The sequence below is a fragment of the Benincasa hispida genome, chromosome 8, assembly GCF_009727055.1.
Source record: "Benincasa hispida cultivar B227 chromosome 8, ASM972705v1, whole genome shotgun sequence".
Lineage (NCBI taxonomy): Eukaryota > Viridiplantae > Streptophyta > Magnoliopsida > Cucurbitales > Cucurbitaceae > Benincasa > Benincasa hispida.
Genome location: NC_052356.1, coordinates 19,066,358 through 19,088,752, shown reverse-complemented (window position 1 = coordinate 19,088,752; position 22,395 = coordinate 19,066,358). Strand labels below are relative to the sequence as shown.

Below are 22,395 nucleotides of genomic sequence, written 5' to 3'. Positions count from 1 at the left end.
TATGTTTTGTCAGCTCCAAATTTCAATATTTTGTCTAATATAGTACCTTAAAGAAAATGCTAAATGTGCCAAATACCCTATTAGTAAGAACCTTTTAAATGGTCTCGACTTGTTTAAAATTTATATATTATTAGACACAAAATTATAAATTTCAAATTTAGTTCAAAAAAACTATTAAAACCCTGTAAAGGGCTAAACATGCAATTTAACCCATCAAAAATATTTTATAAAATCAATAATCCGAGATTAAACAGACAATTATGATTGATTTTATCCCCAAAAAAAAACAAACAAACAAACAAACTTGCCCTCTGATGACTTATGATATTTAAAAATAATTCTGAAATAGTTAAAATTAATATTTTTAAAATTACTTTGAAACTTGTTTTTAAATATTCAAAATTAGTTTTGAAAAAAATAAAAATTACAATTAAAAATGTAAAATCAAACATTAAAATTACTTTTGAATAATTAAGTGCATAACTTGAAGTGATTAAGCCCAAAAAGAAATAAAGATAGCAATTACTTAGCAACGTTCCAAGTTCTGGAATCAGTAAAATTATTCATAAAGTTGAATTATTGTTCAAGCAGAGCATACAATTAAACCAAAGCAAAAAAAATTAACCTAGCATGGATGATTTTCTTGCACCCCTTGGGCTAATTTACCATAATCAGAAAGGTAACAAAGTAAAAAAGAAAAAAAGAAAAAAGGGGCAAGATAAAATGGTAAAAAAATAGACAAGTTTCAAAGGAGAAAAAAAAAATCACTCTTAACTTGATTCTGCATATCATCTTCAGAATACAGCTCCCACATTCTCCAACCACGCAACCTAAAGAGCCGGCTATACTAACCAAAAATGGAATACAAATTTAAACTATCTCAAAACCTTTCTCCAAATCGGAAAAACAAAGCACCCGTGCCTGAGTTATTGTCGACAGCATACTCGACCCGAACAAGGCCTAACTTGACACCAGCACCATATGACGAACCATGACCCATTCGCCTATATACCTCAGTTGGGTTTCCCTTCACATCCTTCGAGCTTCCAAGATCGTTTCCATGTTCAGCAAATGCATATACATGTGTGCCTTTAACAGGGATCCGTAGCTCAGCTGCAAGCTGAAGAAAACCAATAGGCTAGAAATCAGAAGGCTGCTCTCTAGATTTCATGTTGAGAGTTAAATATTTCGGAGAACATTAGAGATTTACCTCGAGGATGTTTCGTGCTGCGCCCAACTCACCCATATTATAACCCCTCACAGAATAGGGCCCTCCAAGGGTAAAAGCATCATAACTTGGAAGGTCTCCTACACAGCCACCATAATGGCCATGGAGGACAAGCACGGGAGGAGGGGGTTTGCCGGCACCTTCTTCCACCTGCTTCAGCTGGAAAAACCGCGTCAATGTAAGCTGGTGGCGGTTGAAGAACGGAAAATTGCTCCCCACCCCAAGGCCTTGGTCTACCTGTAATATACACATGATATTCAACAATCAACCAGAGAGAAACTTTGTTCTATGCCATAAAAATTTCTCAGCGAGTACATTTTGATTGAAAGAACCTGAGCAGTGAGCACTAAGACCACCCATACACACTTCAGTTACAAGTTCTAAAATCTTAGTCACAATTTCAACTGAGAGGAAGAAATTGTAGGGAAAAACAAGCACACATGAAATGAGACAAACGGACTCAAATTTTAAATGCAAATACAAGCAAACGAAATGGTGGATCTATAGATCTCCACCATAGCATACACAAACAGAAAGAAGATAGTTCTAAACTTGTCAAGTAAATCCCTCATGATAGAATATATTAAATTATGAAATGAAGGTGTACAAAACCCTTTTAAATCTGTGTTCTTTCTAACCATTATTTCTATGAAAAAGGGGGCAATGAAAGGGTGACAAAACAGGTCAAGATGCAAAAATTAAGATAGGCTCGCACCTGAAACACATTCCTCTCGCTGACTGTAGTGCCACTAAGGAATTTAGTATTATCCATTATTTAGTATGAAAAGGAGGCAATACAGTTGCTTCGATAAAACAATGAAAGGGTAATACTACATGGCATCAAATTCATACAATACAAACAGGTCAAGATGCAGATATTAAGACAGACTCGCACCTGAAATACATTCCTCTCGCCAACTATAGCACCATTAACGAATTTTGTATTATCCCGCGTTATATTTGCCTGTAAAAATGCCATCCGGTCGGTACCAGTCCCACTCAGAGTTGTGGGTGGTCCATCAGCACTAATACCTCCACCAAGCAATGCCCTCTGGCCATTTGGACAGATATTACTACTTTCATCTCGTGTGATTATCTCTTCCATTACAAGCCCATACGTAAATTTGCTTTGGCGGGTGAAATTCTATTCAACAAATGCCAACATCAGAAACATTGTTTCCAAAATATACTATACTACAAAAGAAAAGGAGATAAATATAGAAAATACTAAGCAGTCACTGATAAGCACCTCAGTAATATTAGCTTTAACACCAGCTCGATCAACCCATATAGGTGGAACTTCATCTGCCCCTGGTCCGCCAGTGAATACAGGACTCAGTTTTCGGCTGTTGAAGCAACTAACTCGAAGAGTTCGATTGCGTAGGTTATAGACACCATCCAGATATGGATGCACATACTCAAGCTTAAATGAAAGATCATCCTGAATAAAGAAAATTGTGGAGATTTCACCATTAAAAATTGTTTGGGACAAGCAGCCTGAAGCAGTGAAAAAGAAAAACTAAACCATAATACTGATTGGACTACCTGAGGATTAAAAAAATTACTTGTTGTTATAGTACCAAGAATAGATCGATTTAATCCTTTGATATTTCGATGTTCAAAAGTAACCGTTCCACCGGGCTGCAGTGAAGCCTAAAAGCACAAAGCCCACAAAAAAGAAACATGTTTGATCATAATTCAAATCTAAACGATGGTAAAAGTAATGGACATAAGCATAACAAGGTAAAAATAAATAGACAAGAAACATAACATACCAAAGTGGGACGTCCACCACGCCCAGGAACAATGCTCCATTCTGAACTGACTTCAGCAGTTTTTTGGTCAAGTTCTTTAAGTTTAATTTCAACAATAATCCCGCCTTCATTCTTCTCGTCAGGTCGTGGATTCACTTCAATATTTGAAAACAAGGCAAGTGAGTTGATGTTCCTCAGAGCTTGCTTTCCTGCTTCTATGTTAAAAACATAGCCTGGGCGAAGCTGTGACACAATTCAAAATTTTCAACGCATGAGAATGCCTAGCCACTCAACAAAGTTGCAAATTGCAATTGTGCACCCAATGATCCAAGAAAACAATTATAACCAAAAACTCATTTGAGATCATGTAATAAAATTTCAAAAGAACGGTCTGGCCATAGTATGAAGTTTAATTTTGAAACACCAAGAAGTTAACATTTGTTTCTCTTTCTTCTTAAGATCAACACCAGATTTGCAATTTTGGTTATATAACAATTTTGGTGTGGACTTGGGAGCACTGTCATGTCTATTTAATCTCTAAACTTAAAAAAAAATAGTTATAAATAAATAATCCATTACATTACTAGATTTTGAATTGCGTCTCTATAAGACCCTCCCATTAACACCATCACCTAAATGATGATGCGACATACTTATTGAATAAATATTGACTCATTTGGAACAATGTGATGAAGAATAGTAGAAAGAAGCAGACAACTGAACAAAATAAATAGAATGACAGTCTGAAAAAGGATTCGATATATCTGCCACATTATTCCAATTTTCTACTTCCCTCCTATGTTGTCTAACAATTACTGTTTCTCCAGTAGCATATATGATAACAACATTAACACAGTCGACTACATAATTGAAACTCTTTAAAGTTTAAGAATTAAATATCCACAACCATCAAACTTTGTGATCACAATTGTAATTTAACCTACGATTACTAAAACAACCAAACACCAAGTGTAGGTTTTAAAGGAATCTACCTGTTTGGGCAGTTCCCTCCTCACCACAGGGAGTTGAGTATTTCCCTCAACAACATTACCAAGCTTATCCTGGAACTGAATCACCAACTGAGTAATGTCCCCTTCCACCACCTCGCAAACAACCTCCTTGGTATTCAAATTCCCAAAATTCACCACCTGAGCGCAAGCATACCCTTCATCATGGTACCATTTCTGAACCCTATCCCGAATCTTCTGCAAAAGCCTCGCACTGACCTTCCCCTGTTCTCTCAACATCTGAAGCACCTCCCTGTACACTGGCATTGGCAACAAACATGGTCTTGCCCTCTCAATTCTCCTCTTGTAATCCTTCTCTTGGTTCCTAAAATACTCAAGCTTCTCCTTGTCCGTCATATCGGCGTCCATTTCCACTGGCTTCGACTGTTGCATCAAACCAACATTGATACATCTGAACTTATCGGCGGACTGCCAAGTACTTTCAGTGAACGAAATTGTGACACCAAGAGTACCATCAGCGTTAGTTTTCCCTTCCAAATCAACCTTCTCAAACATCCCACAAGTCGCAAGAGTTTCCAGCTCTTTCTGAAGCTGAGCCTTAGTGTAAATCCCGCCAGGTCTCAAAGAAACCATCTCAAAAAACGAGTCCTCGGTACCAACGGTGATTCCCCTCCGGCGGTCAAAGAAAAGAATATCAGAAACCTTATATTTCTTAAACCCACTAAGCTTATTGAGCTGCACAACAATGTTAGCAGGCAAACCATGAGAATCCCATTCCTGATTCTGAGGCTCGTCAGCCAATGCAGCAGGGGAAAAGAATTTCCTCCAAAACCCACCACTGTCTCCACCGCCACCACCACCTCCACCGCCAAATCCACCACCCCCACCAAAGTTTCCATCCCCATTCCCAAGAAACGAACAGAATTTGAGAACAAGGGTGACAGAGGAGGACAGAGCAAGGGCTTTAGCGATGGATTTGAGGTGGGGTTTTGAGGGGGTGGATTGAATGGGTTGTGGGGTTTGGGAAGAAGAAGATAGATGGCATTTGAAGGTGGGAAGATGGGGGTTGGTAGAAGCGGCGATTTGGGGCGGAATCCGGCGAGTGCGGCGGGAAGCCGGTGAGTTGGGGAAATTTGTGGAAGTGGGGAGATGGGTATGCGCCGCGAGGGCTGGCATTTTGGGTTTGAAGAAGAAGGGCAAAGAGAAAGAGAAAAGGAGATAAGAGAATGAAGAAATGGGGATTTTGGTTTGGTTTCGCTCTCTTTCTCTCTCTCTCTCTGCTTCCTTCACTACTCTCTATTGGGGTTTTTCGAAAATCGAGAGTTTTTTTTTTTTTTCTTTTTTCTTTTTTCTGAAGGCGACTTTTACAATGTTAATTATTATTATTATTTCCTAATTTCTATATTTGTCCTTTTTATTATTGCTAATGGAACTTTACAAAAATTAATCGACTTTTCTCTGTCTTATTAATATTATAATTAAGATTAAAATATCACTTTCTGTCTTTATATTTTATTTTTTATTTTTTTCATTTTAATCATCTACTTTTAAATTTTAGTTTTTATACTTACCTATTTTGTTCTTAAAAATTAAATTTTAATAACGTTTTTACTAAAAAGACCATAATTCAATTGACTTTATATGGGTTAACAACCACAAAAATTATACTAAAAATAATAATAATAATGGCATTTTTCATTTCAGTTAATTGTATTTCAATGGATCTCAAACTCAAAAATATCTTTTCATTTATTTTTTAAAAATTATTTTAAGTTAATTGTTGAGTTTATTTTTATTTTAAAATTACGTATAGTAATGACCCTGGTTAAACATTTTAATGAATAAGAGAGATGAAAGCAACGAGAGATGAGATAGAGAGGAAAAAAAATATTTATCGATATAAGCAAAAGGTTATATAACCTTGATTTCAAAAACTAGGTCAAATAGTATTTTCTTCTGATAGTTTGGACTATAGTACAATTTTTTTTCTTTTATTTTGAATTCTCACCCAACAATGACTCTTAAGTAATTTTGGTAATGTAATTGGAATCAACTTTTGAACTGGAATTTGTTTTAAATTCCAAAATTGACTTTCAATTTCACTCCACCACTACCTTAAAAAAGAAAAAACAAACAAACAAACAAAATTTAAACTTTATTTTCCCTACAACTTTATGTACAATTTTTTTTAAAAAAAAAAAAACAAATCGAAAAAAATGTCAAACTATTTACATAAATAACAAAAAAATATAATGGTAGACACTAATAAACTTCTATCGACGTCTATCACATAGTATCAATGATAGACTTCTATCAGTTTCTATCAATAATAAACATTGATATACTTCTTTCAGCTTCTATCAAAAAATATTAAATTTTGTTATTTTATGTAAATAATTTTCTTATTTTTCTACTTTTGAAAATCCTCTTTTTTTTTACATTCTATTGATTTTGTTTTTCAACCTCTAATAATTTTTTCAAGTGGGTTTATTGGGATAGTCTTTATTCTTCAAAACAAATTTAAGTAGCCATGGACATTCATACAATTCAACAAATATATAGAAGAATCACTAACAAAATAAAAGCATACACAAAATTTTTATGACTAATCGTCGCCAGAGCGAAACGGTAGGTAATATTGTTACACACTCTATCACAGTTAGATAAAGACGTTACCCTCACTTTGAGGGCCAGAGCCTCAAACTCCCCCCACAAAAAGAAAAAAAAATTCAAAAAATGAATTACAAATCTGATTAATCAAGTCAGCACATCTGGTTCACCTTCTCTGTATGAAAAAAAAAACTTGTCAAAAGTCTTTGTTTGAATGAGATCACCTCACCTCCGAAAGACTCTTGACATCAAAGTATGAAGTCTGTCTTTGCTAAATCTGAATTGTCCCACCACTCAGAGAAAGACTTGAACCCAAAGCCGTAGCTCAACAAATATTTGAGAGAATGTTGAAGCCATTAAATAAATATCAAACCTTGAGCATGGAACTCTATAAAGTGGACAAGAGGCTTCATTACAACGTCTTATCGAGAGAAACAATATAAATACTTCTTAAAATTGTTGAATGTGGATTTAAAAATTTATATTTCTTTACTAATTGATACAATTTGAACTACATTTTTAATTTCTCTCTTTATCCAAATAGTACAAATCTTTCAATTATATTCTTCTCCTCCAATACTTTATCCTTCCTTTGTGAGACGTTTGCGGTAACGACTATTCCAAAACTATAATAATCAACTGCAATAAACATTATTTTAAAACTCTCAATTAACTACAGTCAATACTATTTCAAAACTCTCCTTCACTATAGTATTTACTATTTGCTACCGTTTTGTTTACTATTTTATTCTCAAACTAAAATAGTTTACACCCCAAACACATATTATTATAACCCAAATTAAAATAATCTACATTTCAAACACAAACTATTATAATGAAACTATAATAATCTAGGATTATAATAATCAATTCTTTGTCCCGAATACACCCTTAATGGTTACACCTAAAATCAAAAGGCATGTTTATTGGAAGAATTGTGACTCTTCCTTTAGAAGCTGTCTCTAAAGGACATGTATATGAAAAGAGATGACATATGAATTCACCAATTAGATATGCATTTGAATTGTATGTTTAATTAAATCTTAAATTTTTTTTATTTTCTGTATAGTAAATTAATGATTTTTTAAATAGTAAAAATTATCAAAAATATCCTTAAATAATGGTGTTGGTTTCGATTATACCAATAAACTTTAAAAATTTTCATTTTAACCTTTGAAATTCAAAATTTGTGTCAAAATATGGTAGGCTTTTTACTTTAAATTAATATGTGAAAATTTTATGTTCACTTATGCAATCAAATCTAAAAAAATGCACATAAAAAATAAAGACACATCATTTGTGAACAATACATGTTGTTGTCTTCCTCATTTCAATCTCAAGCCTCCATTTTTTCTTATTTCTCTGTTTACGATTTTTTTCCTAACTTAATTCCAAAGTAATCTCAATATATGTTTAGATTTGTTCATATTAACAACATATAAGTAGACAAACTTTTCCGTCCATGACTTTAACGACAAAAGCTTTAAGGGTTGTTTTGAAACAAACTTCAAATTTTGATGGTTAAAATGAAATTTTCAAAGTTTAGGAGTATAATTAAAATCAACCTCATAGTTCAAGAATATCTTTGATAATTTAATCTTAAAAAATATTAAAGTTCAGGGACTGAATTTATAATATGACCTAAATTTATTTAGATAGCTATTGGCTTGATTATTACAGTAGCTTTGATATAATCTATATTTTATTTTTCATCCTTTAGTAGTGATTTGAGGGGAAGGTGGGAAAGAAAATGACCACATAAATTAAAGAATTGTCTAGAAAAGAGGTCTGATATATTATGAAACATGAAAAAACAATCTTTCAAAGAGACGAATTTATTAGTGAACTAAATAAAAAAAAATTATCACACTTAAAGTCAACATAGCAACTCATAACTTTGAAAATAAACTACGGAAACGATCTGTTTGTTTAAAAAAAAAAAATGTAAGATACAAATCATCCTAGAATTTCAACCAGAATTTTTTTAAAAAAAGATATTAATTTACTATTTTAACATTTCTTTTAACTTAACAATGAAATGAGAAATCGAAGATTTGACGTTCTGATTGATAACATATATCTTAATCCAATTCATTTATATCGAATGAATATTTTGTTTTTGTTTTATTTTAAAGTCTTACAAACACATAAAAATGGGAGGGAGGGAGGGAGGGAGTAAGTAGTTTTTGAAGACATGAAGTTGATTTGTGTGTGTTGGTTGGTCAATTGCTAAGAAGTAGGCTTATGTAAAGGAGAAAGAAAGGCTTTAATAAACACTCTTGTTGGATCTTCCTTTCTTGAAAAATTTTAGCCCACAAATATATTTAGTATAACAATTCTACATGTGGTTCATGTTTAAGTTCTCACCTCCAGCAACTTCATCCCTACAAATTCACCTCTTTTTTCTTTTCTCCTCTTCAACTTTATATATACACACATGCTTTCATTGAGGAACAATTAAATAGAAACAAAAGAAAGAGACTCAACAAATCATCATGTCTCAGTTCAATCACATGCAAGCATATGGTGGCAATGCCAGCCCAACCATGGAACAACTTCTTCGAGGTAGAGACCAGTTGTCGTTTTTTTGATGATTTTTGTCCAAAATAGGTATAGGTTCTCCAGCCCCTTATACTTCACATATTTTGAAATATGGCTAAACTTTATGATAGTTATTTTTTAAGATATGAACCAAAGTTAAAGAAATGTTAGTAAAAAGAACTCTCATCTCTTTTGGAACTGTAATCTCAAGCATAGCACACAAGATGAAAAGTGCTTTTTGTTATAAACAAATCCATTGAAAATTACAGCTTTTGCAGAATTAACATGGTTTAGTAATTTCCATGTGCAGAAGGGGATGCTTCGAGATGGTCTCCAACACACGCATCCCCAGTGCTCGTAAAGGACCACGACCCCGAAGAGAATACCAATCACCATCAAAAGAAATCGGTTTTCACCAAGGTGAAGGAAAAAGCAAAGAAACTGAGATACTCTCTCAGCAACAAGAAGAGGCACGGTGAAGACGAGAACACTACGCCGTCGTGGGGTTATAATTTGGATGAGGATGAAGATGAGGAGGATGATATCGATGCTGAATATCTTGGAGCCCCAAGTAACTTTCTTTCCATTTCCATGCTTCAAATTCCATTTATTGATTTGAACTTAAACAACATCCTTCTTTTCATTTGTAGTGTATGAATCAGAGCTCGCGCCGGAGGACTGCAAAGAGAATGCTAGGCAGCATCCTCGAGCAGATCCTGTGATTGCTGAGAATCATGTCTTGGCAAATACCATAAAGCTTGCATCTGGACAAGACGAAAAACCTTTCAACTCTACAGAGACGTCATCTCATATGATCGTCGGGTCGTCTCGTGGCAATAGCAAGACATCAACTGAAATTACAACTGCAAATAGCACCATGAAGAAAATACAAGAAAATGAGATTGCTAAGCCTTCTAGTCCAAGCAAGACACTAACTGAAGCTGTGACTGAGAAGTTGGCACCAGTTTATTCCACTGTTACTGATGCTACTCATGCTATTGCTTCAAAGATTCAGAGCCTCACCGTCTCAGCTCCGTCCAACTCATCAACTCGTTCTTCACCATCAACTCCAAGAAAAGCTTCTTCCCCAACAATTCAGAAGACAAGTTCTGACCCAACAGCTACACAAGCACCAAAGCTTGGTAAAGGAACTGAGCAGATATGGGATAAAGGAGTTTCAGTAAAGGAGTACTTGATGCACAAGTTTGAGCCAGGTGAAGATGAGAGAGCACTTTCTCAGGTGTTGTCCGATGCACTGAGTCCAAGAACAAAGCCTGGTGTAGGTGTGGTAGAGAAGATGAGAGAAGCAGTCAATTCTATGTTGCGGGCTGGGGAGGTACAACAGCCAAAGGCTACACATTTGAGTGCAAAATCTTCGTCACAGGTTGAAGTGGCACCACAACCAGTGGCTGCACACTTGGTTCCGAAATCTTCATCAAGGGCTGAGAAGGCACCAGAGCCAGTGGCTGCAAAATCATTGGTGCGAGCTGAAGTGACACCACAACCAATGGCTACTCATTTGGCTGCAAAACCTTCATCCTCGGTGGAGAAGGCACCACAGCCAGTGGCTGCAAAATCTTCGTCACATGCCGAGGTGGCACCACAAGCAATTCTGGCAGTACATTTGGCTGCAAAACCTTCATCACAGGCCAAGGCAGCACCACAGGCAGTTCTGGCTACACATTTTACTGCAAAACCTTCATTACCAACGGAGGCGACACCACAACCAATGGTTGCACATTTAGCTCCAAAATCTTCAACGAGCGCGCCAATCTTTACCACCACTCATAGAGGTGAGTTATTGCAACTTCCTGTTTCTACTTTTACACCCTGTGACATGCATGTGCATATAATACATAATATAACTTTCTGATGCAGTGGCTGAGGAAGAAAACCTTGAAAGAATACTCCAAGCAAATTAACGGATATATGCAGCACATCAGAAGTTCTAGACACAGACACCAAACAACAAAACAATAAACAATTTACAACTATAGTTCCCTTCATTTGTTTGATTGAGTTCAGTTGTATTGTACCAATAAAATACTTCTGCAGTATTGTCTATTTCAGATTGACGTGAAGAATGCAAGGGATGCTTGTGTTCAAATCTTAATTTTCCTCATACGTTTAGAAATGTACTCTTACGGGTTTATTTTGAACATTTAATAAGGAATGTTTGTTTCTACAAATAAGGTAGTAAGGAATTTTGTAAATTCATAGTTTCAGTCTTTCAACTCTTCAAACGTTTTAAATAAATATAGCCACGAACTCTACAGTCAAATTTTCAAACAGTTATGCATTTTTTTTAAATTTAATTCAAATATATGACTGTAGACAAATTGGCATTATAATAATATAGAAAACAAAGCTGTAGATTTCAGACATACTGGTAAGAACATTTAGAAATACACATTTCAAGAAGGGAGAAAAGCATGTGTACACCTATTCAATTTGAGACAGTTGTTTTTTAGCCACTCTATATTTGCATATTTGACAGATCCCCGTCGTGTCAGCATCTCCAAGTGAGATATATGTTGCAGTGATTCTGCAAATGTTGGGCAATTCAACCGCTGCAAACATATGTTTATTACTGAAATCTCATGAAGGAGAATTTGGCCGCTGCATGTATATCACTTCAAGATTTTGGATTCTATTTCTTCTAGACTTAGACCTTTGGTCTCGGGAACTTGAAGAGCTACAAAAAGAAGTGAAAGCAATGCAATGGCACCAAAAAGAAGGAAAAGGTTTTCTGCTCCAAGCAATTCCTGTAAAATAGCAATTCAAGCATCTATCCACCTCAATGATTACAGAAATAGTGGGGAGAATGGTAAGAATAAGCAACTATTCTTAGATGGGAATTAGTAGTAAGGCAAAAGTAACGGAATAACAACCTTCAGAGGTGAAAATGCAAATGTGACAATAGCATTTGAACCAAAATTAGTAAGAACTGCAAGACTGATTCCTTTCCCTCTAGTTCGAAGTGGAAATATTTCAGACACCATAAGCCAACTGATTGGTCCAAAGGATATCTGTCATGGCATTTCAAAAAGTTTTTCACATCCTTTGCTGATAAGAACAACTAGCAAAACAAAAAACTAGTGAAATTCTAGTTTCGTTTTGAGTTTGTTTATAATTCAGGAAGACTGATTATTCTATAAAAGTGTGCATATGTGGGAAGAGAAGCCTGATCAACAAATACCTTATGGCTAAAGGAGCAAGAGAAAATTATACCTGATAACAACCTACATACAAAAGCAGGGCAGCTACAGCGACAATGGGGAACCCACCAAGAAATTTGTAGTAAGCCGAAAGAAGAAGCAAGGAAAGCGCCTGCAGTAGTATAAGATGGCAGAATTAGAACCCCAAGCAAGCCATTCTTCAAAGACTACAAGGTTATTGGAGATGCCGCCAAGAAATGGATATGGTTAAAAATGCTTACAATTCCACTAACACCTCCAATGAGCAAGGGTCTTCTTCCAAGATCATCGACTTTTAGAACAGCTACCCACGTCATAAGCAACTGGAGGAAGAACGATCAGGAGCAAATTAGGAATAATGATCAGGAGACAAACATTCTTTCCTTGATTTAGATTGCATGTTCTTTTAAATTATCTCTTTCACCTTAAACACCCCAATAACAACTGAGACTCTAGTAGCGTCAGAGGCAGCAGCAAATCCTGCATTCTTGAGTCATAATGGTGTATATAAATTATGGTCTATCAGAGAGCAACAAAATTGGCTTCTTGAGCTATAATGGAACAAAACTTTTGGTTAAGTAGAGAGAGATGGGAGGGTCAAAACCTGAAGAATGGGACCTGCATAATATAGAACACTCGGCTGTCCAGTTATCTGTTACAGATGATAGAATTTGTAGATAACTTGAGTTACTTGTTCTTTATGCTAAAATGTCGTTCTTCAAAAAGAAAGGACTAATAGAAAAATCAAATTTTAGAGATAACTACACACCTGCTGAAAGAGAACCAAACCTCCACCAATTATGAAGGCTTTCAAACTCGGGCCTTGAAAGACCTCCCAAATACTCCCTTCAGATTCCTGCTCTGAATAGGCAGATTTCAGGGAGAGAAATGTTGCTTCTATTTGCTTCTCGGATACTTTATCACCAGGAGGTCGTCCTCTAAGTTTACTCAAGGCCACAATTGCTCTCTCTTTGGAATCCTGTGAAGTCGCTTTACCTTGAACGGCCCTAAGAAGTAACCAACGAGGCGATGGCGGGAGAAGCCACATTCCTAATCCCATCAATGAAGCAACCGGTGCACTAAGTCCATACATGTATCGCCATCCTCCAACTGCATTAATCTGAAGACTTCCAACTAAATACCCCATCTGCAGAATGCCAAATTCTTCGAAAGTTAGCTAATTTTCACAGTGAATTCTCAAAATGGAAGTAGCTTAAACAACACGGAAAAGTTTATGGGCAGTACCAAAATTCCTAGCACTATAAACAGTTCCTTTAAAGATACTAAAGTTCCTCGAATCTTGGACGGACACGTTTCGGCTATATAAAGTGGAGCCCCATGCATGGCCTGTTAAATTGAAAAAGAACCAAAGCGAGTTAACTTTATATATCAAAATGTTCTTGTAGTCCAAGGGACTTGTATGGAGAGTAAAGCAATAGAATTACCAGACCAATACCAAGGCCGTAGAGAAGCCTTCCCGCCAGAAGAACGCCCAGATCAGGGCTATAAGCAGTGGTCAGGCTACCAAGGGCATATAGTACAGCTGCTATAATTAGTTCCCTCCTTCGTCCTTAATAATCAAAATAATAGAACCAGTCAAATAAACTTCATAAGAAGCTTCAAACTTCAAAGCACGTACCGAGAAAGTCTGCAATTGGGTACACAAGGAAGGAACCAAGAAGTGCTCCATACAAAGAGCCACTAACCTAAATTCAAGGGATACACAAGACAGAAAAGTTTTGGAGATATTGGCATTGTAGTTTCAATTGTAAGTCCTATATGAGAAACTCACCACAAGACCAAGTTGAACGGCAGAAAGGTTAAACCAACTGGTGCCACTAAGCTCCGGTGACTAACATTATGAAAGTAAAAAACAGAAAAGTCAAGAACCATATGCGGTATATCTTCTCAACTAGAGAACACTTTTTTGGTGTAAAAAGAAAACTGATTCTATCAGAAATATATAGATGAACCTGCAATGAGAGGGTAGCTCCAGATGTGGCACCAATGTCATATCCAAACAACAAACCTCCCAAGGCAGGGAACAAGAACCTAATACAAAATTTGATGAGGCAGTTTGCTGATTCAAAAACCCCAAAAGTAATCAAATGCTTGCTAGCTAAAACCAAACCCAGTTGATGAATTGACCACATATGGTTCTTAGTTCAATGAGAGCAAACCCCCTAAACCCCAAAGTAACAAAATGCTAACTAGCTAAAACCAGACCCAATTGATGTATTGACCTCACATGGTTCTTAATTCAATGAAGAACAAACCCCAAAAACCCAAAAATAATAAAATGCTAACTAGCTAAAGCTAGACCCAATTGATGAATTGACATCACATGGTTCATCATTCAATGAAGAGCAAACCCCAAAAACCCAAAAGTAATAGAATGCTAACTAGCTAAAACCAGACCCAATTGATGAATTTACCTCACGTGGTTCTTAATTCAAAGAAGAGAAAATCCCATAAACCCAGAAATTTATTCAACGAATAGCACAAGCACAGATCAGAAATCAGCAAAAAAGAGATGGAAACCGGAAACGTACGGCAAAATGACAGAAGACCAAGAAAACTCTTCTTCATTGGCTGCTTCAGAATCAACCGACTTGGTTTGTTCCTCCCCAGATGAATAATCAGCCCGATCACCACCAACCTACAGAGCAAACAAGAATTAAAGCAAAAAAAAAATCAAATCAACAGACCAAATCCGAATGGAATTCCGAGATTTCTGGACCTTGGGAATGAGCCTGAGCTTGGAAACAGAGGAAGAAGAAGTTGGGTTATGGAATAAGGCCTGTAAATTGGCAGTGAATGATGAAACCAGCAATGGGGTAGTGCGAGTAGAGGAGAAGAGAACTCGGGAAGCCTTCAAATGGGTTTTATGCGTGTATGAAAGAGAGGGCTTATGAGTGAAGAGAGGTCGAATTGGCAAACAGAAGGCCATGGCCATGGCAGAGCGATCGCAGAGAAAGAAAGATGAACGTGGACATTGTCACACTGCTGCATTTCATTGGATGTTTTATCTATTGTTGTGTTGAGAATCTTGTGGCTGTGGCCATCTTTCATTGCTCTTTTCCTTTGACTTGTGATGTTTTGTAGTGTTTTTTCCTTTTTTTTTTTTTCAAAGAAAACATTTTTTTAAGTACTTTTTCAACTCTCTTTCAACAAATTATATGATTGAAATTAGAAGATGATTTTGCCCTTAAAAAAATTAGAAGATTATTCTAAATTCTTTATTTTGGGGAAAATTTTTTAATTGAATTTAATTAAAACTTTGTGTATTGTGTAAGAGTTGGAAATGAAAATAATGATAATAATGCTGAGTAATAGTTTTGATTAAGGTTAAAAAAAAATTTCTCTTCAACTTTGAATAATATTTTACTCCATCATCTTTAATGGGTAGCGATTTAATTTTTGAAATTTAATAAGTAACGATCTAAATCTTATTTGGTAATCATTTCGGATTTTGTTTTCTATTCTTGAAAATTAAGTCTAAGTACCTCTTCCACATCTAAAACTTTTATTTTGATGTCTACTTTTTATATATATTTTTAAAAACCAAGTCAAATTTTAAAAATTAAAGAATGAGTTTTTAATTTTTCTTTTTTTTAAAAAAATGGTTAATAATAGAACTCTCCTACTTAGATTGATACTAACCATGGTACGAAAATGAAAGGAGGTAGACTCAATTTTCAAGAACCAAAAATAAAAAACGAAAGTCTCATCTGGTAACCATTTCATTTTTTGTTTTTTGAAAATTAAGTCTATTTCTTTCCTGCTTCTTACATTCATTTGCATATTTCTTAATTAGAATAGTTGAATTTGTAGCCAAATTCTAAAAACAAAAACAAGTTTTAAAAGCTATTTTTTTTGTTTTCAAATATTGGTTTGATTTTTAAACCATTGTCAAAAAGTAAATAACAAATAAAGAAATTTGGTAGTGGAAGTAGTGTAGCTAGACTTTCAAAAACCAAAAACAAAAAAAAACGAAATAGTTACCAAACAGTGCCGAAATTGTTACAAAACGAAGTCTTAGTTAATATATTTTACAACTTGTAACAATTTAGTCTATATCATGACAATTCTATTCAAGATTAGATGTCATTTTTTATTATGTAACGGCTTAGGTTTCATATTAAAAAAAATCAAATGCCATCAATTTATCTATCTACATATGTAAGGAATTTCGTTGAAACCTAATCATATTTTTCACGATAAGGACTAGATTGTTACCAATTGTAAAGTATATAAATGAAATTGTTACTTACAAATTTGAAAATACAAGAACTAAATCGTTGTTAACTAAAGTTTATGAACAAAATTGTTACTTTCGAGAAAGTTTGGGACCAAAAGTATTTTTTTACCCTTTTAGTATACTAGTAATGAATTACCATATGATGTGTGTTTATGAAATTTGCTACGTGAATGTTGAAGATTCAATTTTTTAATTGTGAATCATGCCAATTTATTTTAGTAAATTTTTTTTTTTTAAGTAACCACAAACTTGACTAAAATTCCAATTTTATAATTGTTTAGTTTAAAAGATATTAATTATCTTAAAATTATTTACGTTTTTATGGATCTAGGTATGTACTTTAAACTTATTTGATGTTTTATGGATTATGAAATCCTAATTTTAAAATTATATCATGGTGGTTCATAAACTAAAAAAAATGTAACTTACAAATGCGTTAATTATGAAGAAAAATCGTGAAGATATTGTAACTTTTAAAAATATTTATCAAAATATTATAGTTTTGAAATTATATATGAAAATAGGGTAGTTTTGCTTATGTGATGGGGATTTTTTTTTAATGCTCGATCAACATTTTTTAATTTTTTTTTAATTTTATGCAACACTCAACCAACATATATATATTTTTTATATTCATTCAATGGTTTGAGTGTTGAACATTCGACCAATTCACCCCTTTTCTTTAAAAATAAAAATTTTAAAAAAATGTTAATTTTTTATACCATTACTTTTCTTTCCCTTTTTAATAGAAAATATATACTTTATAATGATTTAGTATTCTATTTGTTAGTAATAAGAAAAGTTTGCCTTTGTTATAATTTTTAAGAGACATTATAGTAAATAATAAATTCTCAATATTTTTTCTTACATATTACAATTGTTGTTCATAATTGGAAAATAATAAAAATATAAATTAAAATGTCCATATCAATGCAACAATTTAATGTTTTTCATTTATTTATTTTTTTTAAAAAAAAAAACAATGTGTCCCACAAGGCAGACGTCGTCGATTTCGAGCTGGTTGTCATTGTCAACGTTGAACTCTAGATTGCTCTGGTTCCTCTTGATCCTCTGGTGGCTTTGGTACCTTTGGAGGTACTTCATAGTATAAATATTTGTTATGCTTTTCACGGTCGCGACCATATCCTTGCATATATGAAGATGATAGACAAACTTCTGAATCATAATATCCTGAACCAAATGTTGGCACCATCATCATCGGACCAGCATAACCAGTTTGGCCCTACATCTTAAGGAAATTAAACACGAGGATTTCCATGAGCAGCGGAAAGATCATTCCAAATTACAATCATATATGAACTTTACAATTACAGTCATAAACAGAAACATACGGTTATGCATTAATTACATAAATTACAGCATGATATTACAAATAATCAAGGAGAAACGCTACACACTTTTGCAGACTCATCGCCAAGCTCCTCGATCACAGTAACACAGCAACCATGAACGGTCATCTAACACGACCGCTACACTGCACGAACACCGCGAATTCGAACTCCGCGATCGTCAAGGTCACGAACAGCCCCGAACACAACGAACGGCCTCCACAGAACCTCGACAGTTTCAAGTTGAGTATGACACCACCAAGAAGGCTACCTTGGTATTCTCGATGTGAGAATCCAGATGGTGGGCTATGTATGAACTTGATTTGAGGCAGGAGATGGAGGAAACAACAATCGTGTAAATGATTGAGCAAGTGAGAGATGGAAAGAACCTATCGTATAGGTTGATGCCCAATCGTTTAACAAAAGCTAAACGATCATTTAGCTCATCGCTTAACTGAGTGTTTGTCGCCTACTAACACTTCACGATTGTTTACCTTACTCCAAGTTGTCGCTTAGTAAATCCTATTTACTTGACAACTTCCGTGATAATATTTTTTAGAGAGGAAATCTCAAAATCACAAAATTCAATATTACTAAAATTAGGAAAACATTTTTCTTTTTATCTCACGTTTACCATGAAACCACCAATAAACTCCCACTCAATTGGTTATTAGAGAAAAATAGTTAATTATCCGATAATTAATATTATTATAAATACAAATGATAACCAACTTATCATACTATATTTATAACCTATAGTTTTAATATTTCATCTCACGAAACATACAAACCATAACTCTTTTTCTATTTAATGACACTTAATGTAAATCTCATTTACATTAATCCTCTACTAGATGTATCTCATGCATCATACCGATCATATCATATATAATCGAATTACTTTTTGTCAATTTGAATATTTCAAATCAACACCAAGAACTGATCCTCGACTGAATCCATTGAGCTACCAAGGGAATCTTATGGACCTGTAGCTCGAAGCTCCAACGATATGTGAATAACTGACTAAACTCTTTAGTCACGAGATCCACCATTTGTTAACTGCCAGACACTCCACTAAAGACCGACAGCTGAACTATCATCACCACAAATATATTATGTGTCCATCTTAACCAATCAACAGTGCGACAACCCTTCACAGATCGCTCGTAAGTATAACTCGACCAATGACCGTTATGCCCCTATAGTTACATCTAATTCTTTAAGTACCATTAATCCCTCTAATGAACATAAGTCATAGTTATACTATAACCGACTCCTCTATTCCAAAGAGAAGTTGTGGCCACTATGTTCAAGCCCTAGAATCAGCTCTTAAGGGAGCAATCTCTCTACTTGTCCCTGCTTCGAAAAATTTCATCTTGTATATTGAGTTCCCAGCTCCCAGATCAGATAAGTCCCCAAAAAGGTAGGCATGTTGAGTTGGCAATCTGGTCACTTTCACCCATACTAATCAGAGGACCGTCCTCAAAGGCAGGAGTTTCCAAAATACTCAGGATTGAGGTTGTGTCACCTATGGTCGTTTAGGTAAGATGTAAGTCTCTAGTATCAACGACGTTATATACAGAGTATAGTCATCTCGTGGTTCGATCTTATACAAACTTTTTGTATAGAACACCCCCGCCCACACGTCTCTACATGAATGGTCAGGATCTATCATCTGTAGTAGTTTACAACATTTACAAACCTCTACAAAGCGGGTCGTATCCCCACTAGGATCATGTATCCCACCTTAATCCTTATACTACAGACCTATTTAGGTTATCACTCAAGGCACGATCCACTTGTATATCACATATACATGCTTAAGTTTACATAAGATAACTATGGAGTTTTGTTTATTAGATATGAGTAAATGCCAAAATGACATAACAGTTATTTTATTCATAAAACAATGTGTATCATTACAAACAACGGGACTCCGGGAGAATTATGACACTAGTCCCAACAACATCTATGTCATAGGAAGCAATTCTTCCACATTGTGGTCAACCTCATCAAACTCATTTTTTCCTACTCGAGTACGTCCCTATGCCTAAAAACTAATGGAGGTGCAATAGGTATATCCATATAATGCATCTTCTCTATGTAGCTCTCGTTATTGTTGCATACGGCAATGACCTGATTTGGATCATTTGCAACATCATGAAGGCTACTTGTAAGCCCTTGGATTCTGTTACCTAGTTATAGTAGATGTTAGTGCTTGGGAAAAATTATTAAGATTAAGCTTAGGAAAAAGTATTGTGGACAAGTGGTAAGGAGGAAAATTGGAAGCATAGTAGGTCGAAGTCAAAAATTTGGCTAAGTATGCAAACTACGAAGGTAAGAGTTTAATCCATAGCATAGTAAAGAGGGAAACATTGACTAAGTGTTAGTAAAGAGGTTCGACTCATATCATAGAATATTAGGAAGGGTCAGAGCATGGTTGAGTAAGTAAAATCATAGCATAGCATAGTAGCATAAACTCATAGAAAGATTACCTTGGACGAATAGTGTTGGATGCATGGTAAAGGTAAGTTGGGCGCATAGAAAAACTTCCAAGACACTTTAGTTGAACAATTTGAACGAAATATGAGGGAAAGAAAGTCACCTTGGGTACGTAAAAGACATCTTGGAAACTATGCTACGAGAATGAGAAGTTAATGCCATGAGCATAAGAAACTATGTCGTGAGCATAAGGAGCTTTGCGATGAGAATGAGAAACTATGCTATGAGAATAAGTAAATGGAGGTATGCATTGAACATGTTTAGGTGAGAACACAACATGCTTACATGAAAGTAGGTGGTGACAAGAGTTATGCGTTGGCTCAATCTGAGGAGGACACTTAGGTTGTATGCAAGGAGGAGGTGTCATGCAAGGCATCTAGATTTCTTTGTTTGTATTGCAATAATTTTAAAATAGCCAAACATCCAAAGATACCCGACATCCTAAAATTCCTCAATTCTAGGCATCTCCATTTTCGTTGAAATTATGAGTTTTCAAGATTCCCTACTATCAGACATCTATAAAATTTCAATCCTTACCCTTGTCCATAACTAGTATATAATTAGTCACCACATTGTTTTCGTTCTCTTGCCACTTTTTAATCAGGTTTCATTTGCAGAGAGGCTCTCACGTAGAACTATAATGAATTTTGTACAAGGTATTTTCATATTCATTTTCTTACTTTTTGTCCATTTTGAATTCCCTTTCTTATTTGATTCTTAATTTTTCCTACCATTTCACAATTTTGTTATTGGTGTTATCTATTTAATTTTGAAACTTTGTTGTTTTTTTTTTCCCTCATGAGATTTATGTTGAGATCTTACTTTGAAATTGGAGGTCTCAATGTCTCTCATTTAGTATGGAGCGCGTCTTAGATAGGGTTTATGTATTTTCTTTCTATTACATTATTTGTTAAGACTGAACCATAATTAGGGTTAATTTATGTACGTATGTGTTTTTTTTTTTTTTTTGGGGGGGGGGGGTTAAATTTGAGTGCCCCATAACACAATTTAAGTCTAGACCTTATTATTACAGTATGACTTTCATTTGATCAAACTTTAACTTTAGAAGTGTCTATCAGTTCTCTTAAAATTTCGATTTTTTTTCTTTGAACTTTTAAAATTTTCTAATAAGTTCTTAAGCTATTAATTCAAATTAAGTATTATTGGATTCTCAATTTAAGTCAATACCTAGTTCTACCGTAAAAGAAAAAGAAAACCTACAATCGTTTTGACAAAAAGTCCAACGATGAAATGAAGATAAAAGATTTGATTTGATTTTTTTTTTTTGGTTAAAAGATTAGCTTTTATGATCAAGTTTGTTATTAAAAAAATGTACAATTATTTCGATAGAAAGTCCAAAGATGAAATGAAGAAAAAATCGATTTTTTTTTCTTTCTGTTAAAAAATTGGCGTTTTATCTGCTCCTGACCAAGACCCAGAAAGAGTTCGCTTTGTTTGGGATGAACTCGCAAGTCGATTTAGTAGAGAGAGAGAGAGGGGCTTTTTGCGAGAGTCTGATTAGCTCCTATTGGGTTCTAGGCCGACGGTTAAGCTTTTCTTCCAGGGTAGTGAGAAAAGAGCGAATTGAAAGATGGGAACACGTTGATCTTCTTAGCTCTGGGAGAGAATTCCATGATTCTAAAATAGTTGGTCGAGCACCTTGTCCCCTATTCCTTCGATTTTTTTTTGCCTAAAAAAGACCTCTCTTTTTATTGAAGTTTGTTTCAAAATATATAAAATCTAAAATTGTTTTGGCCGCAAGTTGACGAAATGAAGATATAAAATTTGATTTTTTTTCTTTTTTTTTAAAAATTAGATTTTGTATTCAAGTTTATTTCAAACTATATAGATGTATACATAATTTTTTTAATTTCTTCAAATAATTTCTTCAAATTAGATTGTATTGCTAGTAAAAGCATAGTTCAACTGATATGATACAATAGAATACTATATGTGTCAAAATTTTGTTATATTTGTAAATATAT

General features: G+C 34.6%; 3 protein-coding genes across 4 annotated transcripts; 1 reads left to right on the top strand and 2 right to left on the bottom strand.

The window, feature by feature from the left end:
• Positions 1-522: 522 nt before the first annotated feature.
• Positions 523-5,243, bottom strand: LOC120083234 (protein TOC75-3, chloroplastic). Its single transcript, XM_039038902.1, has 7 exons — positions 3,975-5,243; positions 3,004-3,225; positions 2,774-2,881; positions 2,478-2,669; positions 2,124-2,372; positions 1,211-1,465; positions 523-1,120 (listed from the first exon to the last, which is right to left on the bottom strand). Exons 1-7 carry the CDS (start codon positions 5,124-5,126, stop codon positions 881-883), a joined length of 2,418 nt encoding a protein of 805 aa, XP_038894830.1. The 5' UTR covers positions 5,127-5,243; the 3' UTR covers positions 523-880.
• A 3,729-nt stretch (positions 5,244-8,972) lies between these two features.
• Positions 8,973-11,286, top strand: LOC120082885 (mediator of DNA damage checkpoint protein 1). Its single transcript, XM_039038272.1, has 4 exons — positions 8,973-9,125; positions 9,412-9,672; positions 9,752-10,894; positions 10,980-11,286. Exons 1-4 carry the CDS (start codon positions 9,056-9,058, stop codon positions 11,021-11,023), a joined length of 1,518 nt encoding a protein of 505 aa, XP_038894200.1. The 5' UTR covers positions 8,973-9,055; the 3' UTR covers positions 11,024-11,286.
• Positions 10,796-15,363, bottom strand: LOC120082884 (D-xylose-proton symporter-like 3, chloroplastic). Of its 2 annotated transcripts, XR_005483327.1 has the most exons (15): positions 15,039-15,363; positions 14,851-14,957; positions 14,272-14,350; positions 14,091-14,150; positions 13,938-14,004; positions 13,744-13,868; positions 13,544-13,645; positions 13,068-13,445; positions 12,903-12,950; positions 12,723-12,785; positions 12,541-12,621; positions 12,333-12,431; positions 11,993-12,130; positions 11,544-11,866; positions 10,796-10,931 (listed from the first exon to the last, which is right to left on the bottom strand). XR_005483327.1 is itself a non-coding variant. In XM_039038270.1 (14 exons), exons 1-14 carry the CDS (start codon positions 15,252-15,254, stop codon positions 11,732-11,734), a joined length of 1,698 nt encoding a protein of 565 aa, XP_038894198.1. In that variant the 5' UTR covers positions 15,255-15,363; the 3' UTR covers positions 11,431-11,731. The 2 variants fall into 2 exon arrangements, 1 of the variants encoding a protein (XP_038894198.1); XM_039038270.1 differs by lacking the exon at positions 10,796-10,931 and having other exon boundaries at positions 11,431-11,866.
• Positions 15,364-22,395: the final 7,032 nt, after the last annotated feature.